This window comes from Scardinius erythrophthalmus (assembly GCF_964197995.2).
Source record: "Scardinius erythrophthalmus genome assembly, chromosome: 15".
In the NCBI taxonomy this organism is placed as follows: domain Eukaryota; kingdom Metazoa; phylum Chordata; class Actinopteri; order Cypriniformes; family Leuciscidae; genus Scardinius; species Scardinius erythrophthalmus.
In genome coordinates this window covers 18,133,117-18,159,476 of record NC_138235.1, presented here as the reverse complement: position 1 = coordinate 18,159,476, position 26,360 = coordinate 18,133,117, and the positions used below count along the sequence as shown (strand labels likewise).

The following is a 26,360-nucleotide window of genomic DNA, read 5'->3' as shown; positions in this document are numbered from 1 at the left end:
GATGACTTTGCCTTGTGTCCAATCATTTAAAACAAACAACGTCATAATTTGGAAGATCTGTTGAACAGTTATTTAATGGTAAAACAAATATTTGGCTGTTTCGCATTGTTTCCACATGATTTCACCATTACAAAAAAATATTTTAGACCCTTTGTACAGCAAGAAATACATAATAATGAATGACCAAATTTGCAACCATTTTTGCAATTTATATATATTTATATAAATCAACTTGGAGAAGTCACATAAAATATTATATGAAACATGTCTTCATCTCCCTTTCTGCAACCAACCTCAATTGGAAATAACTTCCACCTTTTGTCCCTGCATTGCTGGAAAACACCCTGGTACTTGGTGACTTTCCTCTCCGAGGCTTCTGTGCATCCATCTTCCCATCTATCTTCAATCATGATGATCCTCCTTCCCTCCACATAACTTACACACTGCGTCCTCCCTCATTTCCTACCTGTACAAGTTTGCTGGTAATGGAAGAGTATTATACTCTGATCGGAGCAGGAAAGACATGCGAAAGGAATCCAGTCTCCAAAGTTAAGGCTCTGCATTAGCTCCACCTTCCCCCATTGCTGGAAATGGGTAGTTCCGTGTCCTTGTCTCCCCATGCACTGGCTCCCAATGATGTCCTTCAACTTCAGCCTGCTCTCTGCCTGTATTACTATTGCATAAGCTACATCAGCTTCTCACTTGCATCCTGATCTTCTGGTGACCCCTGAATCTCTGATCTTCTCATCTCTGGACAACATCACAGCCCTACACTTCACCACTTTGAACTCTTCAACCAGTGGCGATAGGGCTAGCTGTAACTGTGCAGGGCTGTGCTTCCCAAAAGCATAGTAAGCCTAAGTTGATCGTAGGGACCATTGGTGCCAGTTGTTCTACGATCAGCTAAGTTACTATGCATTTGGGAAACGCAGCCCAGATCTGATGTTTAGCCCTACTGACGTGAAACTTGGTGGAATTCCAAGCCACCTGCGAAGGTGTGTATTCATTCACCTCTCAAGTCCTTCCACTAACGCCATAAGCACTTCATAAATTATCAGTAGCCACATAAGTCTTGGTAGCAGACCAAGCTGAAAGAGCCTGGTCTTGAACTTGCCTGGTAAGCCTGAACACTTTATTTTCCTCAGACATTCTTCTGCTGGTCTCTCTGTCCTGGATACGCTACTTCCGTCATTAAGAGAGGCATCATACCACTTCCCTATACATGAATATCAGTCACGTGACCTCTTACGTCATCCACTCTTTTTCCAGTTGACTGCCGCCATCTTGAGTACCTAACGAGTACTGTCTATGGATTAACTAGCTAGCTTGCTACTATGTACAGCTTCATACGGATACAGTAAATGGCTACGAAAGACAACATTTCGCACCTCGACTGCCATGAAAAGAAACACTACTTTCAAAAAATAAAATTGTTAGGGTGTGATCCCTACGCGATACCTGATGCGTACTTCCAGCCTCTGTCCGCTGCTACCGAACTACCTATCCTGGCATTTAATGATATTATATGTTGATCCGACTATTTTAAGCGTATATTTAAATGGTCCAGGGGCAGAACTTTTGCCAAGCGTGTCAGAGGTTCTGGGTTCTAATTCGCACTCATATAGTTATTTATTTTTTTCTCATCAAAACCGATTATGTTTATCAGTGGTTGTATATCAGGCCTGGACACGTTTGTGTGCATTTTGTTTTGACTGGACATATGTTGACACAACATATTGAAGGCATAGCTAGCTAGTTCCTTTGCGACTGAGGTGAATCAGGTACTCAAGATGGCGGCAGACAAGTTTTAGAAGTGAGTGACGTCAGTGAGGAGACGTTGGTGACATCATCTGATATTCATCTATAGGCTTTTTACTGGGTCTTCCTCTGTTGATGGTATAACCTCTCTCTGGACTTGAAGTTGGAACTTGCTAGTCACTTTCCCATTTTTGATCACAATACTTGAATTCTTTGGTTTGAACCTAATTCTTGCCCATGCTGCCACATCATCAAGTTCCTTTTGGATCCACCTAGCTTCCTTAACTTCCTTCGGGCTGGTCAACCTCCCGTATCTTGCTTCTCCCAACAAAGTTTTGGTTAACCTATATAGAGCCTTCATAAACTGAGCTCACTTGGCCTCCTTCTCCTTTCTCATTCTCTATGACCTTTCTACCATTCTCATGTTACACAGGTTGCAAGTTGACATTTTATGAAGTTTAAGCATCTTTTCCCTGACTTATGTTGAAAAAAAAAAAAGTATTTACACCATATTCATACAAAAGTGCCTATTTTCCAATTTAAGATGACTCAGGAGTGACTTTTATTTGGTGATTAGTAGTAATTCAGAAAGGGATGATGGGAAAGGCCATGGTCTGTTATGGCAGGTGAGACCTATAGGCTTGTGTTCTCATTGAGGACAAAACAGTCAAAAGAGATTGGGTATGATTTCATGTTGTTTCATGGACAAGTTGCATATTTTATGTTTAAATATTGTGAACATTGTCTGCAAAAAAAAAAAATAAAAAAAAATAGGAAACCGCCACATTACATACTGTATATAAGTGATTTCTCAGAATCCATTTCAATGTAGAATAGTTTTTCAATATGTACAGTAACTCAAGCTACTTCTCTGATTGTTTAATTTATACCAATACAGTTACAAAAAATAAACATTTTCATTAACCTTTTTGTTTTAAGTTGCATTGTGGGATTGTTGTTATGTTTCCAGGACAGAGTCCAGGTGGTAAACGGGGCATTATCCATAAGCAGTCTGACCCTGTCAGATACTGGGATGTACCAGTGTATCGCTGAGAACCGTCATGGCCGGGTGTTTGCCAACGCTGAACTCAGAGCCATTGGTAAGGGATCACTAAATTCATAGTAACTAAAGATCAACACACAGGCTCATTGGAAAAACATGCCTCTACCTACGTACGAGTCACGATAAAAGAGCTAAAAGACTTGCAATAGATACAACAACCAAATTAATAAAACGTTGGCAAATTCACATTCAACACACACAATGTTGCCACAGGCACATTTTTCCAATGAGCATGGGTTCCTTATGATGTAGCTCCTCAACTGTTCTTATGCTCTCAAATATGTAGCCAATATGCAGTTGGACATATGCCGTTATACAGTATGTTTCCAAATTTGTGTATGCACAATATGAAGTTCGTTTTGGCTTGGAGCAGCAGTGCTGTGTAGGATTTCGTTCCCTCATAAGCTCATTCCAACCATATTCTCAGTGAACGCCACCACCCATTAGTCTTACCATGCCCTTTTGCGCTGCATTTAAAAACAGTTGACCCGCTATTATGAGGAGCAGAATAACTTTTGACAGGATCAATGATCAAACCCATCTCTGCGGTGAAGATTAAAGGAGTTGACGTTCAAGGCCATTTTATCATGCGGCAGACGAAAGAAGTGCTCTGTTCCCTAGTCCTGTCATTTGTCAGCACAATGGGTGCTTTGATGCTGTCAGCGCTGAGTGCAGATGGATGCCAAACAGGCAGGAAAGTCTAGTATGCTGAAATTGCTGCCTGGGGGAGACGTGAGGTAGACGGTCTTCACACTTTAGAGCCTTTAGATTTGTGCTGGCTGGCTTGACTCAGTTTGACTTAGTGGTGTGTGGGGCTCTTGAGTGTGCTCTTTGGTGTGTATACCGCATTAAAAACATCCTCCTCGCCCGCCGCTGGAAAGGGAGACGACGATGAGATTTAGCGAAGAGGGAACCAGATAGAGATGTAGACATTTGACAGGTTGTGTGGAAGAACACAGATTGTCAGTGACATAACACTAATGTTTTGTCCTATTTATTAGTTCACTCAAAAATACACTAGCATTAAAAAAAAAAGAAAAAAAAATTAATTACTACTTTTTGTTATCAAGGATGGATTAAATTGATCAAAAGTGACAGTATAGACTATAAGACTTTAAAGTTTTGTACTACAGTTATAATCAACTCGATTTCATATAAATGCTGTTCGTTTGAAATTTCTATTCATCAAAGAATAGAAGCAAAGCATGTAAGCAGCACAACTGTTTTAAACATTGATAATAAGAAATGTTTCTTGAGCAGCAAATCATCATATCAGAATGATTTCTGAAGGATCATGTGACACTGAAGACTGGAGTAATGATGCTGAAAATTCAGCTTTGATCACAGGAATAAATTACATTTTATAATATATTCAAATATAGAAAACTGTTATTTTTAAATTGTAAATTTAAATAATATTTCACATTATTACAGTTTTACTGTATTTTTGATACCTTGGGAAGCAAAAGAGATTTCAGTTACACTTTATTTGGTAACACTTTATTTTAAAGTGTCTTTCTTACATATGTTACTTACCGTAGTAATAACAGTAAATTATGCATAATTACATGCAACTAACCCTCAACCAAATCCTAATCCTACCCTAACCCTATAGTAAGGACATGTAGTTACTTAATATTACACAGTACTTAAATATATAATTACACTGTAACAATGACACCTTAAAATAAAGCGTAACGTGACGTTGTTACAGTGTAATTACAAATAAGTATTGAGAAGTTTTATTTAACTTCATGTACTTATTGTAGGGTAAGAGTTTGGGGTTACACTTTATTTTAAAGTGTTATTATACATTTAAGAACTGAGTAATATTAATTAACTACATGTACTTACTGTATGGTTAGGGTAGGATTAGGGTTTGGTTGAGGGTTAGTTAATTATGCATAATTTACTGTTATTACAGTACATGTCAGGTCCGTAGCCAGACTATTGAAAGGGGGGGGTTCTTTTTTTCAAAAAGTGGAACTTTTTGCATTTTTTCTCCTCCTTTTGTATTTAGAGCCGGATTAGCAATTCCCTGTGCCCTGGGCATCAAGAGTAAGGCCCCGGCGTGGTTAGGGGGGTTCGGGGGCATGATCCCCCGAGAAAATTTGGATTTCTCTGATCTACATATGTGCAATTTAGGACTTTTAAAGGCCAAAAAATTATAAGAAATAGAGTAGCTTTAAAACCTTGTCATTAGATTATTTGTCAATACCTGCTCTCTCCTCATCTTCATATTTCTTTTTCTCTCAGTCTTCTTATCCTTGCCTATTTCTTCCCCTCCTAAAGCTAGAACTTAGTCTTTTCATTTTCGTCTGTGTCAGTGACGAAAGTATAGGCTCAACTGATATTTATATGTTTTATGAATCATTTTCTTAGACAAGTTAATTTACTCAATGCTAAAGCTGTAGCCTAATTCAGTAGGCCTATTGACATTAGGAACCTTCTCGAAGCTTTGGAATTTGAAAATGTCTGTTTTTAAATGTTAAAAGTAATTTTAAATCATACAAATTATAGTCTACGTTTAACGCAGTTGGTGGAATTGGCAGACGTTCCCTTAAGCATCGTGCGCTGTGGAAACGCGTCAAAGCATTCTCAGGGATAAATGCAGCATTATTGCACGAATGATTTTGAATGAATATTTTCATCATGTCGATATACAATGTACACATAATATTAAAACTAATCTTGCTATTGATTGTTAGACCCGACCCTACAGAACAAATGTCCGGCTAATATCGAACCTAAAACGAATTTACCGCGCTCAACCAGCGGGAGTGCATTTCACGAATTATAATCGCTGGCATCAGTCCGAGGGAGGAAAGTCTGCGTGAACCCGCGTAGATGCACTTTATGTAGTGAAGACTGTAAAGTGTTTGATAACTTTATTAAATTTCTGTGTATTTCTTCCTACCTGTCAGTGCCCCTTAGATGTCATGTGCCTGGGCAAGTGACCAGTTGCCCTAATGGTTAATCCGGCCCTCACCTGCCATGTCTATCGGCTCGCTTTCGGGTTCTACTTTCCGCGACTGCTCAACTGGGTTATAGGTTGCCAGGTTGAGGTGACAAACGGGTTGAAATTGAATATGGTGTGTGGATTGTGTGAATATAATGCATTTAATACAAGATCTGGCAACTGGTCAACATTAGACAAACATATTGGTCCGATTATTCATTAAAGGAGTTTGGACCATGCAAATTACGGGAGTTTCCCGGGAGAAATAACAAACCGGGAGGGGTCCGGGAGATAGTGTTAAAAAACGGGAGAAACCCGGGAAAAACGGGAGGGTTGACAGGTATGCGCGGCACACACACACAAGTCCAGCTACAATAATCATATTAATTTGAAACAGCAACCCAGAATATTTGTCACAAGCATTGATTAAAACAATGATGACAATAATCACATGAAAAAAAAAAAAAAAAAAACCCGACTTAAATTCTGGACCTTTGGCAGTGAGGAGGGGGGGTTCGTTCGAACCACCCGAACCCCCCCTGCCTACGGGCTTGCATGTAACATATGTAACATGGACACTGTAAAATAAAGTGTTACCGAGACAACCTTTTGAATGGTAATGCACATTAAAAATGCATGTTTTCTATGATGAGCGCATTTTAATTCCTAAATTAAAATTTGATATTATTTTTGGGGAAGTGAACAGGTTAAAATCTCAGTGATCACTGAGATTAATGAAGAAAAAAAAGCTTCATTAGAAGAATCAAATTATAGCTAATAACATTTTGACAAAATATTTTATTATTACTTTTTATAACGATACAATAACATTAATAATATTAGAAAAATATTGTTTCTGTATATCCCAAGCCACATTTTGTGTGACATGTTTAGAAAATATGATTTTTGTTGTTGTTTGGTCACCGTTCTTGAGCTGTTTCTATTCAAAACGAATGACACTTTTTGATATTTTCCTTTGTAATGCAGACATTGTTCGTTACTTTTTAAAACACTTTTAGGAGTCATTCTGTCTTTCTTTCTCTCTGTCAGTTTTGTAAGATGCTTGTTTTTCTCTTCACATCAGCAGTGGCACCAGATTTCTCCAACAGTGTGCTAAAGGCACAGACATTGGCACGGCAGGGTGGAGATGTTTTGATTGAGTGCAGGCCTCGCATGTCTCCACGCGGGATGATCTCCTGGAGGAAGGGCAAAGAAGCCTTGCGAGAGAGCCACAGGTATTTTTACCAACCCATTTCCCTTTGTCTGCCAAGAACCTGTTTATTAAAGTGATACAGACAGAGCAATATGATTCAGGTCAGGCGGAATGTTGTTACTGATCAAAGGTTATTCACATCAAACCGTCTCAACACAACAGGCGCTGCATTTGCATATACTTCATCTTAAAAACAAAACAAAAAAAAACACCTTTTTCACGGCACAGAATAACATCAAAAGTGCTTGAACAATCAACCAACCTCTGATTGTAGAAGCTGTTTTATAAACTATTTGAATTTAGTAGAAAATTCAGTCTTCCAAATGTTGTTGTCCAACATTAAATCTCATTTTTATATATTTTTAGATGGTTGGTTGAAATGTCTAAACCTCTGATGCATAAATAATTAAATCACAAAATGTATTAATATTTTTAATTATTTTTCATGCAAAAAATCAAGAGTCAGAGTCTGTCCAATGTAGTAATTATCCAAGTCAGTGGCAGTCTGTAAGCAAATAATAATTAGGCACAAATAACAATAAAAGCATGACATTTTTTGTTAAGCATTGTGTTACCATTCTAAAAACCGCATTGTTATTTTATTTGAAATATTCTGAACTTTTGTCAGCCATTTATGTATGAATTTCTGTATAAATTAAAACACAATGACATATAAAGACAGACGTCCAGTCAATGGTTTGGGGGTCAATATTTGTTTTTGAAAGAAATTAATGTTAGTGAAGATGCATGAAATTTATCAAAAGTGACAGAACATAAAAATAATCTGTTCTTTTGAACTTTCTATTAATGAAATTATCCTGACATTTTTCTTTATCACGGTTTCCACAAAACTGTTAAGCAGCACAAACGTTTTCAACATAATAAGAAATGTTTCTTGAGCATCAAATTATCAAATTATCATGTGACACTGAGGAGTAACGATGCTGAAAATTCAGCTTTGCATCACAGGAATAAATTACATTTTAAAATACATCATCATAGAAAGCAGTTATTTTAAAATGCAATATTATTTCAAAATATTATAATTTTTACTGTATTGTGGATCAAATAAATGCAGCCTTCGAGAGCAAGAGACTTCTTTCAAAAACATTGCAAAATCTTCCCGATCCCAAACTTTTGAACACTCTGTCGGGCTGCACGTAAATCCGCTGGAAGGATGCTTTCCTGTCACATATCACACATGCGCACTTCAACAAGCCGACAGAATACGCGAAAAAAAAAAAAATTAAAACGGGTTTGCGCGTTTACATGACCACGTGCATTGTCGGCTTATTAAGCATATAATGTGCATGTAAACGACAGCTTGGAACCTCCTCTCAGACATTGTTATGCCTCCAGATCAATGGTCTGAATGTAAGGCAGTGCATCACAGAATTCTCATTAGCATACACTTTAGATGAATCCATTGAGGAAAAAAGCAGTATGGCGCTGTCTCCATGGAGAGAGTACCTGTGAACTCTTGAGTCTGGAGCCGCTGTAAGAAAATCATTAGTAGACATCACTGTCCATCAGCCTTGTGCTAACATCCACCCACAATCTAGAGCTCTGAGGGACTGGGTCTCTCATTAAACACTGCTGCACTACTGGGAGTGTGTTTGTGAGAGAGAGAGAGAGAGACAAAGAACAGCTTTTCAGGCTTCTTCTATAATGATCATGCGGGAAAGGAAAATGTTGCTTTCATTTCTTTAAGCCCAATTTGGCTTTTATATGTAGTACTTGTTAGAAATCTGCTGACTGCTCTATGCAAATATGATTGTAGCCAATTTCCAGCTTTTCACGTTTGTGCATAAATAAGGAAACGTTGCACAAAAATTATTCATGCATAATTATACTTTTTTTTTCACTTTTCATCAAGATCCTGTCGCTTCGGCTGACAGATATTAAAAATGTGAAATTGCTGGTAACACATTACAGTGAGGTTCAATTTGTTGACATTAGTCAGTGCATTAGGAATAATGACAACAAAAACAAATTTTACAGTCTTTTTAAAACTAGGTTATTGTTAATTTACAACCCCAAATCAGAAAAAGTTGGGACACTGTACAAATTGTGAGTAAAAAAGGAATGGAATAATTTACAAATCTCATAAACTTATATTTTATTCACAATAGAATATACACTCACCTAAAGGATTATTAGGAACACCTGTTCAATTTCTCATTAATGCAATTATCTAATCAACCAATCACATGGCAGTTGCTTCAATGCATTTAGGGGTGTGGTCCTGGTCAAGACAATCTCCTGAACTCCAAACTGAATGTCAGAATGGGAAAGAAAGGTGATTTAAGCAATTTTGAGCGTGGCATGGTTGTTGGTGCCAGACGGGCCGGTCTGAGTATTTCACAATCTGCTCAGTTACTGGGATTTTCACGCACAACCATTTCTAGGGTTTACAAAGAATGGTGTGAAAAGGGAAAAACATCCAGTATGCGGCAGTCCTGTGGGCGAAAATGCCTTGTTGATGCTAGAGGTCAGAGGAGAATGGGCCGACTGATTCAAGCTGATAGAAGAGCAACTTTGACTGAAATAACCACTCGTTACAACCGAGGTATGCAGCAAAGCATTTGTGAAGCCACAACACGCACAACCTTGAGGCAGATGGGCTACAACAGCAGAAGACCCCACCGGGTACCACTCATCTCCACTACAAATAGGAAAAAGAGGCTACAATTTGCACAAGCTCACCAAAATTGGACAGTTGAAGACTGGAAAAATGTTCAGATGGTAGAGTCAGAATTTGGCGTAAACAGAATGAGAACATGGATCCATCATGCCTTGTTACCACTGTGCAGGCTGGTGGTGGTGGTGTAATGGTGTGGGGGATGTTTTCTTGGCACACTTTAGGCCCCTTAGTGCCAATTGGGCATCGTTTAAATGCCACGGCCTACCTGCGCATTGTTTCTGACCATGTCCATCCCTTTATGACCACCATGTACCCATCCTCTGATGGCTACTTCCAGCAGGATAATGCACCATGTCACAAAGCTCATTTCAAATTGGTTTCTTGAACATGACAATGAGTTCACTGTACTAAAATGGCCCCCACAGTCACCAGATCTCAACCCAATAGAGCATCTTTGGGATGTGGTGGAACGGGAGCTTCGTGCCTTGGATGTGCATCCCACAAATCTCCATCAACTGCAAGATGCTATCCTATCCTATCAATAAGGGCCAACATTTCTAAAGAATGCTTTCAGGACCTTGTTGAATCAATGCCACGTAGAATTAAGGCAGTTCTGAAGGCGAAAGGGGGTCAAACACAGTATTTGTATGGTGTTCCTAATAATCCTTTAGGTGAGTGTAGATAACATATCAAATGTTGAAAGTAAGACATTTTGAAATGTCATGCCAAATATTGGCTCATTTTGGATTTCATGAGAGCTACACATTCCAAAAAAGTTGGGACAGGTAGCAGTAAGAGGCCGGAAAAGTTAAATGTACATATAAGGAACAGCTGGAGGACCAATTTGCAACTTATTAGGTCAATTGGCAACATGATTGGGTATAAAAAGAGCCTCTCAGAGTGGCAGTGTCTCTCAGAAGTCAAGATGGGCAGAGGATCACCAATTCCCCCAATGCTGCGGCGAAAAATAGTGGAGCAATATCAGAAAGGAGTTTCTCAGAGAAAAATTGCAAAGAGTTTGAAGTTATCATCATCTACAGTGCATATATCATCCAAAGATTCAGAGAATCTGGAACAATCTCTGTGCGTAAGAGTCAAGGCCGGAAAACCATACTGGATGCCGTGATCTTCGGACCCTTAGACGGCACTGCAACACATACAGGAATGCTACTGTAATGGAAATCACAACATGGGCTCAGGAATACTTCCAGAAAACATTGTCGGTGAACACAATCCACCGTGCCATTCGCCGTTGCCAGCTAAAACTCTATAGGTCAAAAAAGAAGCCATATCTAAACAGGATCTAGAAGTGCAGGCGTTTTCTCTGGGCCAAGGCTCATTAAAAATGGACAGTGGCAAAGTGGAAAACTGTTCTGTGGTCAGACGAATCAAAATTTGAAGTTCTTTTTGGAAAACTGGGACGCCATGTCATCCAGACTAAAGAGGACAAGGACAACCCAAGTTGTTATCAGCGCTCCGTTCAGAAGCCTGCATCTCTGATGGTATGGGGTTGCATGAGTGTGTGTGGCATGGGCAGCTTACACATCTGGAAAGGCACCATCAATGCTGAAAGGTATATCCAAGTTCTAGAACAACATATGCTCCCATCCAGACGTCGTCTCTTTCAGGGAAGACCTTGCATTTTCCAACATGACAATGCCAGACCATATACTGCATCAATTACAATATCATGGCTGCGTAGAAGAAGGATCCGGGTACTGAAATGGCCAGCCTGCAGTCCAGATCTTTCAGATCTGTTATAAAAAGAAGAGAGGATGCCACACAGTGGTAAACGTGGCCTTGTCCCAACTTTTTTGAGATGTGTTGATGCCATGAAATTTAAAATCAACTTATTTTTCCCTTAAAATGATACATTTTCTCAGTTTAAACATTTGATATGTCATCTATGTTGTATTTTGAATAAAATATTGAAATTTTAAACTTCCACATGCATTCTGTTTTTATTCACAATTTGTACAGTGTCCCAACTTTTTCTGATTTGGGGTTGTATAAATATTGTTAATTAATGTTTGTTCATAATAAATTAAAAAGTAAAGGTATTGTTTGTTGTTATTTCCTGTTAGATACTGCATTAACTAGATAAAACATATTCATAGTTTTCTGTCACGTGACCTAGAGGGCAAAACCTTCATAGAACTGTCAATTTTCATAAAGCATGGATTTTTAGATCACCTCTCGAAAGAAGAAAAACAAAAATATTGAACAAATATTGGGCAAGTTTTGGGCACTTGTGATCCATAAAAAGCACCTGTTGCAGTATTTCAATCACTAAAAAAACAGCGGGACATTCTGGGAACATTCTAAGTGCCTTAATGTACCAACACAGTGATGATCAAAAAAGATCAAATTCAGTATACACCTTATTGATGATTCCTACTATATACAGAATATGAATGCAGCACGCAAAATGGTTTAGTGCTTTCTTTTTCTCTTGGTTTTCTAAAAACACTGCTTTTCGGCCTAAGCTTTTCCGGGTCAGTACATCGACCTTGAGTTGATTCGCCAAGTGTATAGTGTAAATGATATCGCATATGGGTCACTTTTAAACAAAAAGATGCCGGTCGTCAAAAACAAAAATAAATATTAGCCGCGTTTCCACCTCAAGATCTTTCCCCAGGAACTAGGAACTCTGGTGTGGTACTCTCTGTGTTTAGACCACAGGTCCAAATTAAGTTCCTGGTAAAAAATTGTCCCCTCAGAAAGTCCCTGCTCGTGAGGTAGTACTTTTCCAAAGTTCAGGAACTTCCAGGGCTGGGACTTGGGCGTTGAACATGCTGATTGGTTGACTCCACACCGCATTTCATTTCAAAAAGTCTGTTGCGGTGCGTGGAGTAAGAGTTGTTTGCTATTCGAATTGTTCGAGTTTTAAACATATGACAGATGACCGACGACAAGGCTCAGGCTTTATTAGAGGACAAAATCCAGCGGGAACTGGAAAGTAGCGCGCAGTCCTACATCACCGGACTAATTTGCCTGATCTTCATGGTACTTTAGACCGTGATGGAAACACAGACAGCTGCAGCTCTGGGGGGAAAAAAGTTCCTGGGACAAAGTGTTCCAGGTAATTTGGGTGGAAACACAATATATTCAACACATCCGAATTGGGCATCAAGACCTGCAGTGTAAATGAGGTTTATTACTGCTTCTTTTAGCAATAAAAGTTCCACATTATCATCTGCGAGTAATTCTGGCCTCAGCTAGAGTAAAACCATCAAAGATAATACATGAAACGGCATTCCTGCTGAAAGCTCTCGTCAACATGATTTCATTTCTAAAAATTCTACTGACTGAACTCTTGGCATGGCAAACATTGGCATGTTCATAAAAAAAGGTCTGTTTGCCTTGGTGGTGGGAGCAGATTTGTCTTATTCTGCTGTGAAGAAGACCACTGCATTGTGAAAGGTCACGGTGTAAATGAAGCACATCCCGTGCTTTGGCCCCTGCGCTTCTAAGAATAAAAACTCATTTTCACTTTTTCTTCTGCACTTGTAGTAGAACATGTAGTGTAGATTTTATTAAGCTTAAATTTGTATTTTGGGAGGCAAAATCAGTCTGTTTTTCAATTTTATGATTCTTTTATGGTGTTTTTTTTTTGTTATTTTTGAGCTTGGCCTTTCCAGTCAAAAAAGCAGTTCACCTTTTGTGTTTCACAGAATAAAGAAAGTATATTAATACAGGTTTGGAATGACATGAAGGTGATTAAATAGTGACAGAATCACCAGAACAATGTTGTTATGTGATGTGAAAAGCCTTGGTAGACTTAAGTAGCAGAAGAAACTACTGAAGAATACTTTGAGGGAAGAGCTTGAAAGTGAATATATCAGAGCAAATGTGTTTGGCTTTTCAATGTTTAATTTCACATGACTGTAAAAACACAAATACCCAATAATCTGAGATACAGTAGTAAAATATACAGTACATACAGATTATTTTATTATACAGGGTGGGCCATTTATATGGATACACCGTAATAACATGGGAATGGTTGGTGATATTAAAGTCCTTTGTGGCACATTAGTATATGTGAGGGGGCAAACTCCTCAAGATGGGTGGTGACCATGGTGGCCATTTAGAGGTCGGCCATCTTGGATACAACTTTTGTTTTTTCAATAGGAAGAGGGCCATGTGACATATCAAACTTATTGGTAATGTCACAAGAAAAACAATGGTGTGCTTGGTTTCAACGTAACTTTATTCGTTCATGAGTTATTTACAAGTTTCTGACCACTTATAAAATGTGTTCAATGTTGGATTGTCAATGCAACCCTGTTCTCCCACTCTTCACACACTGATAGCAACACCACAGGAGAAATGCCAGCACAGGCATCCAGTATCCGTAGTTTCAGGTGCTGCACATCTCGTATCTTCACACCATAGACAATTGCCTTCAGATGACCCCAAAGATAAAAGTCTAAGGGGGTCAGATCGGGAGACCTTGGGGGCCATTCAGTGTGTGAAGAGTGGGAGAACAGGGTTGCATTGACAATCCAACACAATGGGCAGCACATTGAACACATTTTATAAGTGGTCAGAAACTTGTAAATAACTCATGAACGAATAAAGTTACGTTGAAACCAAGCACACCATTGTTTTTCTTGTGACATTACCAATAAGTTTGATGTGTCACATGGCCCTCTTCCTATTGAAAAAACAAAAGTTGTATCCAAGATGGCCGACTTCTAAATGGCCTCACATAATACTAATGTGCCACAAACAGGACTTTAATATCACCAACCATTCCCATGTTATTATGGTGTATCCATATAAATGGCCCACCCTGTATAATGTAAATTTATAAAAAAAAATGTTTTAATAAATTAATTTATAAAATTATGATTGTATATGTGAATTTAAAATCGAAAATGTCCTGTATAATTGTTTAATGATGTTGTATTTATGTATGTCCTATCGCCTATTGATCTCTGTGTCCAGGCTAAAGTTCATTGATCTTTAACATAATAACCGTTTTTTTATATAGTGTGTATGAATGAGTTGCTAGGCTTTCATCATGTCACATTGTTGTCTAGAGTCTCCGTGCTGGATAATGGCAGTCTCCGGATATCCAACATCACCAAACTAGACGCAGGTCTTTACACGTGTGTGGCGAGAAACCAGTTTGGAGTGGCAAGCAGTGCAGGCACACTAGTGGTGAAAGGTATGCTGGGACATTTAAGATGAAAGGATGCATTAAATTGATTAAAGGTGACAACAAAGACTTTTACATTGTTATAAAAGATTGCTTTCTTTTGAACATTCTATTTCTCAAAGAATCCTGAAGAAAATGATCACGGTTTCCACAACGTATTAAGCAACTCGACTGTTTTCAACATTGATAATAATTTCAGAAGGAAATTTCTGAAGGATCGTGTGACACTGAAGACTGGAGTAATGATGCGGAAAATTCAGCTTTACCATCACAGAGATAAATTACATTTTAAAATATATTAAAATAGAAAACAGTTATTTTAAATTGTAATAATATTTCACAATAATACTATTTTACTTTATTTTTTATCAAATAAATGTATTCTTTGTGAGCGTAAGAGACGCAAAAACATTTTTAAAAAATCTTACCAACTTCAAACATTTTAACGGTAGTGTGTAATATAATAAAAAGTTGAATTACATAATATTTTGTACGACATACAATAATGATTTACTACAGTCTTTGCCACTCTGACAGTAAAGCGCAAGCTTCTTATCTTATCTCCACACTCTCTGGATGAACTGTGCTCGTGGTTAATGGGGAATTGATTTATTCGGCGAGCATTAGAGATGCATGATATGTGTGGGAACAACTGTGCTGTGTTTCATTAGAGCTTAGATCCATCTAAAACAGCCTTTTTTGCCATTTTCTTCATTCTTCACCCATCTGACAAGACGACGATAACAATACCAGCATTCTATTAGAACAGCAGTTTGGTGGTCCCTCTTGTCTTTGAAATTGGTTTCTATAGAAACTCACTGGTTTCTTCTCTCGCTCTCATTTTCACATGAAAGCCTGAATCCTGAATACATGTTCATTTGACATGTTAATTCGCTAACAAGTAAAATTGCCCCAGCAAAATTCACATGTTTGTCTTATTAAAAAGACATATCTGCAAGAGGTTCACAGCACAGTGCGTGAAAAGGATGAATAATTCAGCACAAGGGAATCCAGAGATTACTAATCAGTAATGATTCATCCCGTAAATCAAAGCTAAACCGGCTGTTTTATTAATTTGCAATATTGTTGTTATTGTCATCTTGACCCTTTCATCGACATCCCTTAAATAAAACCAATACATCAGAGGAATATCAAACAGGTGTGATGATATAGCAAATAAGACAGATAGATAGATAGATAGATAGATAGATAGATAGATAGATAGATAGATAGATAGATAGATAGATAGATAGATAGATAGATAGATAGATAGATAGATAGATAGATAGATAGATAGATAGATAGATAGATAGATAGATAGATAGATAGATAGATAGATAGATAGATAGATAGATAGATAGATAGATAGATAGATAGATAGATAGATAGATATTTTGAAAGGTTTTTTAGGGGGGCATTAAGAATCATTGATTATATGTGGAGTCAGTTATTTCAGAAGATGGAAATCTAACAGCATAGTGACATCTAGTGGTGGCAGAAGTGTGCTGATCAACGCACCGCCTTCCTCAGCTAAAAAGAACCGGCTCGACTAATGGTTACCATGTGTAACATCTTGAGCTACTAGCTCTTTTTTAAGAGCTTGGTCATAATATACTTCAATACAACAACTGCTGTTTTGTGCACCAAGCTGCCGATGACTAGTAATGTACAGTTATAAATGTATTAGCTGCTGACCATCTCGTTGTTATTTCAGAGCCAACCATCATCACTTCTAAAGCCACCCAGCTGGACGTTACTGTCGGAGAGAGCGTTGTTATTCCGTGCCAGGTGTCCCGTGACCCCTCCCTGGACGTGAGATTCACCTGGTTTTTCAACGAGCAGTTGATCAATTTTGGAAGCCATGGGGGATATTTTGAAAAAGTTGGTGGGGTGCGTGTCATTCTTTTTGCATGATATAATTTTACTTTCTGATATTCTGATATTCATGCTTGTAGAATTTGTAAAGACGCTCACAAATCTGAAACAGAAAACCACAAAAAAATTGTCTTACCTGAAACTTTATATATTATTGTGTGTTTGCTCATAGACATCTGCCGGTGACATTATGATTCGTAACATTCAGCTAAGGCATGCAGGAAGGTACACATGTGCTGTACAGACTAAAGTGGACAGTGCGTCTATAGCAACAGATGTTGTGGTACGAGGTAATGTTTTCCCAAACTAAATTTTGTACACAAAACCCTACTAGGATTAAACTTCAGTGTCTTCAATTATAGATGTATTTACATGCAGGGATTTTTTTAAATATAGGCACAGTGTAAAAACATGCGTCCACAATAAGTGAATTGTATCAAATGATTAATTGAAATGTTATTACAAAATACTTAAAGGCACTTCATATAAACTAGGACCAAAAAAATATACATCTTTTTGAAGTTTTAAAATCATTTCCTCACAGGTCCCCCTGACCCACCGCTGGACATCAAAGTTGATGAAGTGACAGAGACAACATCCTTTGTGTCCTGGATTCCAGGTCCTGATAACCACAGTCCTGTCTTTGCTTACAACATTCAAATCCGAAGCCCCTTCTCTCTCGGATGGCAGGCAGCCAAAACAGGTGTGCAGGAATTGGTCGCTTTGATTAATATGCAGTTTATCACAATGATGTGTGAGTGTCTTATAGCCCTATTAATTCTTTTCAGTCTTTTATCATTTCTTTATTATATGTCATAAGACTTTATTCTTTTTACTCAGTGTTCATGATTAAACTAAATATCTTTACAACCTCTTGCAGAGACTGTCACGGCATTATCTTTACACTGCTTGATTGAAGAAGTGCACTTTAACATAATTTTAAAAAGACACCAAGTGTGTTATAAGTGTGAACTGAATGTAATGTTTCATGACAATAATGTTTTTCAATTAAAAAGAAAAAGCATTATTTAAATGTATTTATTATGTATTGCAGTTAATTCATCTTTAGAGTGCATTTTGACCCACTTAAAGGGATACTCCACTTTAAAATGAAAATTCTGTCATCATTTACTCACCCTCATGTTGTTTCAAACCTGTATGAATTTCTTTCTTCTGCTGAACAGAAAGAAAGATATTTAGAAGAATGTCAGTAACCAGACAGTTTTTGGTACCATTGACTTCCATAGTATATTTCTTTCCTACTATGGAAGTCAATGGTACCAAAAACTGTCTAACATTTATAGTAAACTAAACTTGAATTCTATTGAAACGAGTATACAGCATGTCATGTATTTAAATATTTTTGTAATTACACACTCGCTCACTCAGTATTCGTGATTATTTTGTTTCAGATTTCTTGAAATATCTTAATATCACCTCGTCTTTTCTCAGTGCCAGAGTCTCTGGGAGGGCAACAGCTGACAGCCCGTGTGGTTGAATTGAGTCCATGGGTTGAATATGAGTTCAGAGTGCTGGCCACTAATTCCATAGGCACTGGGGAACCCAGCAAACCCTCACAAAAAATCAGGACCAAGGACACATGTACGTAATATATGTAGTTACTTGTTTACTCCCAGGCACTTATCACACATAAAATGTCACCTCAAGGGCCTCGATTTATCGAAATCAAAGAATGAGCTAGTGTGACATCGAACAAAATGCGAACAAAATGCGAATCGAACAAAATGCGGGCAAAACAAAGTTAGTTTGGAGTCTGTTGCTGTATTTCGAAATAGCTTGCCAAAGCACACTTCCGTAAAAGTTGGTTTACGCCCTTGAACTACTATTGGTTCATGGCGGTTATGTCATAGATAGGTGTGACTCTGAGGCTCCGCCTTCGTTGATGTGAAAATCTTCTCGGGTTCATTTCTGCGGTTCAGTCCGTCGAGGTCAGACGTCCGTGACTAAAAACATGAACACACTGGAGAGCCGCCTTTATAGTAGAAAATTATGTTGTAATTCTTAATGAAAGCAACACTGACTTTTTCATGTTTAATACTGTAAGTTGCTGTGTCCAACAAAGCATTTTTTTTTCACGCAGCTGGCGTATTTTTCCAATTGTTTTCAATGGGAGCTGAAACGCTCTGCGTTTTTTACCAGTCGCCGAGAGTTCAAGAATGTTCAACTTTGGGTAAAATGCAGCGTTCATCACTGTGACTTTTTACCCAGCTGTCCAATTGCAGTGGAGGAGGGACAGATGACAACAACAAGCATAATAACAGAACAAAATCATTTAAAACAAGAGACAGAGCAAATACTTTACATTGTATCGACATTTTATATAGAAAAAACAGAAAGAGGCTATCTGTGAAATGAGATACTAGTAACACTTCTGTAGATATACTGTATCAACTGAAAAAAACACTGCGTTTTCTGACGAAAAAGCCTTCATTAGGTTGCTACTGTATAAGGTTTGCTATAATAGTACAAGGCACTTCTACAAAATTTGATAAGACTGACATACTCTTCCAACCATACTATATATTAAACCTTTTTACTCAAAACCAAGTAGCAGAACCCAGGAGAAGAAAGGGACCAAGTATCAGCCAGGAAAGTGTCTCTGTGGCATCATGCTAAACAGATGGAGTGGGAAAAAAATGCCCTGTCTGCACTTCTGGTGTTTCTCATCTTGTAAAACTGGCGTAAAAAGTATTTATTTTTTTCTTACAGTGCCAAGGACGACCCCAGCCAGAGTCAGCGGAGGAGGTGGCAGTCACTCTGAGCTTGTCATCACTTGGGAGGTAACAAAACAAGCTCTTGCTCACACATTTAAGTGCACAAAAGTAGCTGTGAATGGTGGACGGTCCACTGGCCTGTATCTAAAACAGACCCATCATGCTGTCAGCTTGGTTGGTCTGCAATTTAACTTTAAAAAAAGGCAGACACTCTTCAGTGAGGCAGACAAAATGTTTATGGATTTTAGCAATTATGTTTCAAAATGCGAAAAGCGGAAAAATATGTTCAAGGACCGTGAAAGGGATTTTCCATAGTCCGTTTATACTGAGACGAAGCCTCTTGTATAACACTGCTGTGATATAATGATACATCTCTCTTTGACTTGCTCTTTCGTTGTTGTGTTTGTGTCTTTGGGTCCTTGTGTCTCTCCAGCCAGTCCCAGAAGAGCTGCAGTGCGGTCCAGGCTTCGGCTACGTGGTTGCTTTCCGCCCTCTCGGTGGTCAGAGCTGGATGCAGGCAGCCGTGACGTCTCCTGATGCATCTCGATACATCTTCAAAAACGAGAGCATCCCTCCATTCTCTCCATTTCATGTGAAAGTGGGAGTTTACAACAACAAAGGAGAAGGTCCTTTTGGACCCGTGACCACTATCTACTCAGCAGAAGAGGGTAAAACCAACTTACCAACCTCCATTTATGGTATAAACTCATTAAGTTGAAGATGCAATGTGTAGTTTTCTCAAAGATACAATACTTTTTTTGTATCAAGTTTGGTAACACTTTATTTTACAGTGTCTGTGTTACAGTGTAATTATACATTTAAGTACTGAGTAATAATAATTAACTACATGTAATTACTATAGGATAAGGGTAGGATTAGGTTTGGTTTAGAGTTAATTCCATGCAATTACGTGCAATTTATAGTAAATAGTACTATAATAACTACATGTAACGTGGAACAAAGTGTTAAAATCTCTTGTGCTCACCAAAGCTGCAAAATGCTAGTCAAAACAGTAATATTGTGAAATGTTATTACAAGTTTTCTATTGAATTAGATTTTAAAATATAATTTATTCCTGTGAACAAAGCTGAATTTTCAGCATCATTACTCCAGTCTTCAGTGTCACATGATCCTTCAGAAAGCATTCTAATATGATGATTTGATGCTCAAGAAACATTTATTATTATTCTCAATGTCGAAATATAGTTTTTGCTACTTCATATTATTGTAGAAACCCATGATAAACTACCATTGAAAAATGTAGGGTAAGTACAGTTTTTTAAAAAAAATAATACTTTGATTCAGCAAGGATACATAAAATTGATCAAAAGTGACAGTAAAGACATTTATAATATTACCAAAATATATATTTTAAATAAATGCTGTTCTTTTGAACTGTGCTCCCAAAAACTCTTTGTGTGAATGGTCCAGCATAGGCAACATTGGCTCAATCAATGATGTTTGTACAATGAAAGACAGTGCCAGTGGACCAGAAATAACCTTTAAGTATAAACGGGTATATGAAATGCTCAAACTCATTATGCTCAACATTATGTACTGGAGCTGCAGTGTTGTTTTGTGTTTACATAGGGAAAATTGAGCGTACTGAACATTTGCTAGTGCATCATCGCTCTAATTATGAGCCTAAAGACATTACAGTAATGATTATTCTGACCATAGAGCCGAGTCGCGCCCCCAGTCGCATCCGTGCCAAGAGCCTGTCAGCCTCAGAAGTGGAGGTCAGCTGGAAGCCTTTACCCTGGAGCACCAGTAGGACACGCATAATGGGCTATGAGGTGAGAATAGCACAACTAAAGAAGGCCAATTAATCTGACTGTTCTTATAGTACTCATAACAATTCTCACAGTATTGTTATTGTTCTTAATACAGTAACTACACATAAACATTTCTATTAAGTAATGTTTTCGGGAATTTAGGTAAGATCTTTGGTTTAGGGAAGTGAGATTTTTACATTATTAGAAATAGAATATTAATAGGCAAGACAGACTTGAACCCACATTGCCCACATGAGCACCACAGCTGAATGAACGACACTTTGTGATGCTGATCATGACATCTAGTTGACTGTGAATTTCAGCTGAGGTACTGGAGCACAAAGGACAGAGCGGACACAGCCAGTGTGATGAGGACTGTGGGAAACAGGACGTTTGCTGTCATTCGTGGACTGGACCCCAGCAGTACATACCACATCAAACTCAAAGCCTATAACAGTGCTGGTGTGGGACCTGATAGTGCCGTGGTGAATGTCACCACTAAGAGACCCCGTAAGTGTGACGTGGGCCTTGGCCATTGGGCTATTCTCTAAAAACATAACCTCACTTTAAAAAAAGAATTGTATTTTTTTATTTTTTCAAATGTGCCAAAAACCTGTTAGGGCCCTACGATCTAAGCGCATGGTCTAAAGCGCAGGGCGCAAGTTCACTTAGGGAGTATCCGAATCCACTTTTGCTAGTTTAACGATGGGAAAAATGGGCGGCGCATGGTCTATAGGGTTGTCCCTATTCTCTTAATGAGTAATGGGTGTGTTTTGGGATTTACGTGCGTTAAACCAATCACAGTCTCACCTCCCATTCCCTTTAAATGCCAGTTGCGCTCGCGCCATGGCAGATTCGCTATTTACATGACAGAATTTGATAGTGGAAAGACCGAACACGTCTCCAGAGGGCAAACGGAACAAGCGGGATTCCACCATATCTTTATGCACACAATAATAATCTTTTACATTGCTTATTAAACACACAGGGACACACAGCAGCACACAAACATGCCAAATATTTAAAATAAAAGGATAACAGAGTGTACGAGCGTTGTGGACCCGCCTATAGGCGCACATTACTAACGCGCTCTTTAAATAACAAAAATAAATACTGCGCCATTGACTTTAGACTAGGTTTCAGTTGGTTAATGGCGCAGTGTATTTCTGTTGCCTCAAAATAGCAATGCGCCATCAATGCGCCCGAACACACCTTGTTTTCAGACCAGCACGCCCATGGGCGCACAGATGGGCGCAAATCCATTTGCTATTTAAACTACGTGGCGCAGGATGTGAAAATGATAACTGCGTCGGACTGAAACTAGCAAAAAATACTTGCATCGTGCTTGGCGCTGCATTGCGCCGGGTGTAAGATAGGGCCCCTAATGTGTTAACATTCAGTTTTATGTTCCATCTTATGTTGTTAAATTAAGGTTTATTGCATTTTAGTGTTGTGTGTTACCATGATGATATTTTGTATTTGTGTGAATGACACTGTGTGCACCCTTTATACCCAAACGGCAACATAGTGTCGGTTTTCTCTTTCCCACCAGTGTTATTATGGTGGATGTTAAAAGTACAAAACAGCTTTTAGTAGCAGTGTGGCCTTGCTAATTCAGCAGAAAGTGCTGTTGGATTTAGCACTTTATTTGTTTTGTGTAAATTACAGGTTTAAATTGGGAAATGTACAGGTTTTTCTGTAAATATATTGACATTTTTACAGTATTTTTACTGAATTTTTCTGGCAACTACAGCTGTCAGTTTTCTTCTGTAAAAATTATTATTTTTTCAGTACATATTTCAGGGATTGTTTCGATTTTAGCATTAGTGAGGAAAGTTAAAGGGACAGTTTATTCAAAAATGTAAATTCTGTCATCATTTACCCACCCTCATGTCATTTCAAACCCATAAGACTTTCTTTTATCTTCACAACACAAATGGTGTTTTAATGAATCCCGAAAGATTTCTGTCCATCCATTGAAAGTCCATTCCACAAAAAATGTCACACTTCAAAATGTTCTTGAAAACACTGTAAAATGAATCCATATGTATAGAGCGGTTTAATCCAAGTCCTGGCTTTTATTCACATTTAATCATTGATCAATGCACATGCACGGAGCTCTTCAAATATGGTAAACAGATCCTCAAACATACTTTCTTGATGCACAATAACCTTGGATGTCAAGCAAACAGGGTCAAGTTTCCATTTGCCATATTTGATGATGTCAATAAAAGCAGTAAATTCACATGGATTACATAAAAAAAAGTGTTTTGAATGAGTGAGTAAACGATAACCGAATTTTCATTTTGAACCATCCCTTTAATGTTGTAAGCAACTTTCAAAAAACAGATTTCATACACAAGCATTTAACACAGAAGTTTTAAACTGCTCTGAAATGTGACGTTCAGTTCTTTGAATGTATTTTCTCCAGCGCCGAGCCAGTCTCCAGTGAAAGTCATGTGGAATACTACAGACTCCAAACTCATCCTCAAGTGGGATCATGTGAAGGCTCTGGAGAATGAGTCTGAAGTTATGGGCTACAAGGTATGAACTGCCTCTGATCTATATCTGATGTTTATATCACAGCATTGTTGGATGCTTGATTCTGATTGGTTGACAGATTACAGCTCCATCCCAGACAGCAACATAGTGTCGGCCCAGATCCGGTCCACATCTGGTACACGTCACTTGACACTATGTTGCTGTCTGGGCTATATAATAACGCACACCCTGAATTCAACGGTCTGCTTATTCCTTACATATAAACTGAGTTTTAAAGCATCTGTGTTTGTTTTGAAGGTCATGTACAAGCAAAGCAGACATAGTCGGCCCAGCGTGGTGGAGACTAACAGCACATCTCTCGAGCTCTCTCTGCCTGTGGATGAGGATTACATCATCCAGATTAAACCAGTCAGTGAAGGTGGGGAGGGAAGCAGCAGCAAACAGATTACCATCCCCAGGATAGCAGGTCTGAACTTATGGCCCTTGTGGCATTTATAATATTCTTCAGTATGCTGACCTTGTGGATTATCATTTTCAGCCTATCACGTCAATCATGCATTTTTTATATAAATTATATACAATAAAACAAGTGAAAAATACTTAACAGAAACTGTAAAATTGTTCATTCATTCTATTCATTTTTTTTTTTTTTGCAGTTGCACATGCGATTGGATTTGCCCCAGAGCGGAAAGCACTACCCCTACTCGTAACACTAGTACTCTACTGTACGGTCAGGACTTTCTTATGACAGATGAACTGAACTCTACAGCGGAGAGAACAGTACAGAGTGGATCTTTTTCCAGTATGTTTTACAAACGAGACTCTCTTCGGATGGAAAGTTTTCCTCTCGCTTTTTCAAAAGAGGAAGTTTGCTAACCTGGTTTCGATCGCTGACACCAAAGCTGTCGAAAGACTTTTTGGTTTTTGGATAAATGTATCGACAGACCACATGGTTTTCCAACCAGGAACTGGGTATTTAAGGGCATAAAATGACATGCAGTTCACTCTTAAGGATTCACTTACAAGGACATCTGTTTGGTCGAGAGGAATCCATATTCATCCATTAGACGGTTGGCAGTGGAGAACCACAAAAAATGCCTTTTTCATAGGAACCTTGGGACTAATGAACTCCTTTGAAGAGAATCCCTTCAGCCATACCTCACAGACACTTTCATTATAAGAACATAACCCATTAAATCAGCTGTCCTCAAATCAGACAGAGTTTACAGTCCCCCAGTGTTGACATGCCCCCTGTCTGTTTGAAAGACGAAGCTAATGCTGCTGGCCTTATACAGTAAAAGAGCTCACTGGCTGTCTCAAGCTGGTTGTTCCTTAGTCATGCACTGATATCTTTGTTTTGCTAGTGTGTGTGTGTGTGTGTGTGTGTGTGTGTGTGTGTGTGTGTGTGTGCCTCTTTAATGAGAAACAGTATGTAAAATATCCTCAGGACCAGAACAGCCTTAAAAAGTTGTCTTGATTTCTTTTCTTGTTCAGTTTGTTCATTTACAATTCCATTATTTGATGATGCATAGGGGATAACATTTTGATTGTAAAAGACCAGCTTTTCATTTCCTGTCGAGGTGCTTTATTAAGGTAATAGCTGTGATCATTGAAATACCTAGGACATAATGCTTACTTTCCATTTTCAAGCTGTTTAGCATGAACTGGCTCTGTACTGGCTTGAAAAAAGTATTTGAATGGACTGTCTGCTTTTAATAAATTAAGGAACACAAGTAATGTTCTTAAGATATTTGTGAGTAAGACATCGTTATATTTTGTATTGACAGAGGACTGTTGCTCAGATGTCATGCCCTTTTTTTACACGTCTTTTCCCTCTCACCTCAAGTGAACACACACACATACACTCACCTAAAGGATTATTAGGAACACCTGTTCAATTTCTCATTAATGCAATTATCTAATCAATCAATCACATGGCAGTTGCTTCAATGCATTTAGGGGTGTGGTCCTGGTCAAGACAATCTCCTGAACTCCAAATTGAATGTCAGAATGGGAAAGAAAGGTGATTTAAGCTATTTTGAGCGTGGCATGGTTGTTGGTGCCAGACGGGCCGGTCTGAGTATTTCACAATCTTCTCAGTTACTGGGATTTTCACACACAACCATTTCTAGGGTTTACAAAGAATGGTGTGAAAAGGGAAAAACATCCAGTATGCGGCAGTCCTGTGGGCGAAAATGCCTTGTTGATGCTAGAGGTCAGAGGAGAATGGGCCGACTGATTCAAGCTGATAGAAGAGCAACTTTGACTGAAATAACCACTCGTTACAACCGAGGTATGCAGCAAAGCATTTGTGAAGCCACAACACGCACAACCTTGAGGCGGATGGGCTACAACAGCAGAAGACCCCACCGGGTACCACTCATCTCCACTACAAATAGGAAAAAGAGGCTACAATTTGCACGAGCTCACCAAAATTGGACAGTTGAAGACTGGAAAAATGTTGCCTGGTCTGATGACTCTTGATTTCTGTTGAGACATTCAGATGGTAGAGTCAGAATTTGGCGTAAACAGAATGAGAACATGGATCCATCATGCCTTGTTACCACTGTGCAGGCTGGTGGTGGTGGTGTAATGGTGTGGGGGATGTTTTCTTGGCACACTTTAGGCCCCTTAGTGCCAATTGGGCATCGTTTAAATGCCACGGCCTA

The 26,360-nt window shown here is 38.5% G+C and overlaps 1 protein-coding gene across 1 annotated transcript in view; it reads left to right on the top strand.

Annotated features, from left to right (window-relative positions):
- cntn3a.1 (contactin 3a, tandem duplicate 1) overlaps positions 1–24,439 on the top strand; it is a gene marked incomplete at both ends in the record, with an annotated part of 58,465 nt that extends 34,026 nt beyond the window's left edge. The window contains 14 exons of the mRNA XM_081385994.1: positions 2,729–2,858; positions 6,865–7,015; positions 14,686–14,813; positions 16,519–16,694; positions 16,852–16,969; positions 17,224–17,382; positions 18,132–18,281; positions 19,410–19,480; positions 19,848–20,082; positions 21,095–21,210; positions 21,513–21,699; positions 23,621–23,733; positions 23,989–24,157; positions 24,348–24,439. Of these exons, the coding sequence (XP_081242120.1) occupies positions 2,729–2,858; positions 6,865–7,015; positions 14,686–14,813; positions 16,519–16,694; positions 16,852–16,969; positions 17,224–17,382; positions 18,132–18,281; positions 19,410–19,480; positions 19,848–20,082; positions 21,095–21,210; positions 21,513–21,699; positions 23,621–23,733; positions 23,989–24,157; positions 24,348–24,439 (1,995 nt within the window). The remainder of the gene's footprint in view (positions 1–2,728; positions 2,859–6,864; positions 7,016–14,685; positions 14,814–16,518; positions 16,695–16,851; positions 16,970–17,223; positions 17,383–18,131; positions 18,282–19,409; positions 19,481–19,847; positions 20,083–21,094; positions 21,211–21,512; positions 21,700–23,620; positions 23,734–23,988; positions 24,158–24,347) is intronic.
- Between the last annotated feature and the right edge of the window lie 1,921 nt (positions 24,440–26,360).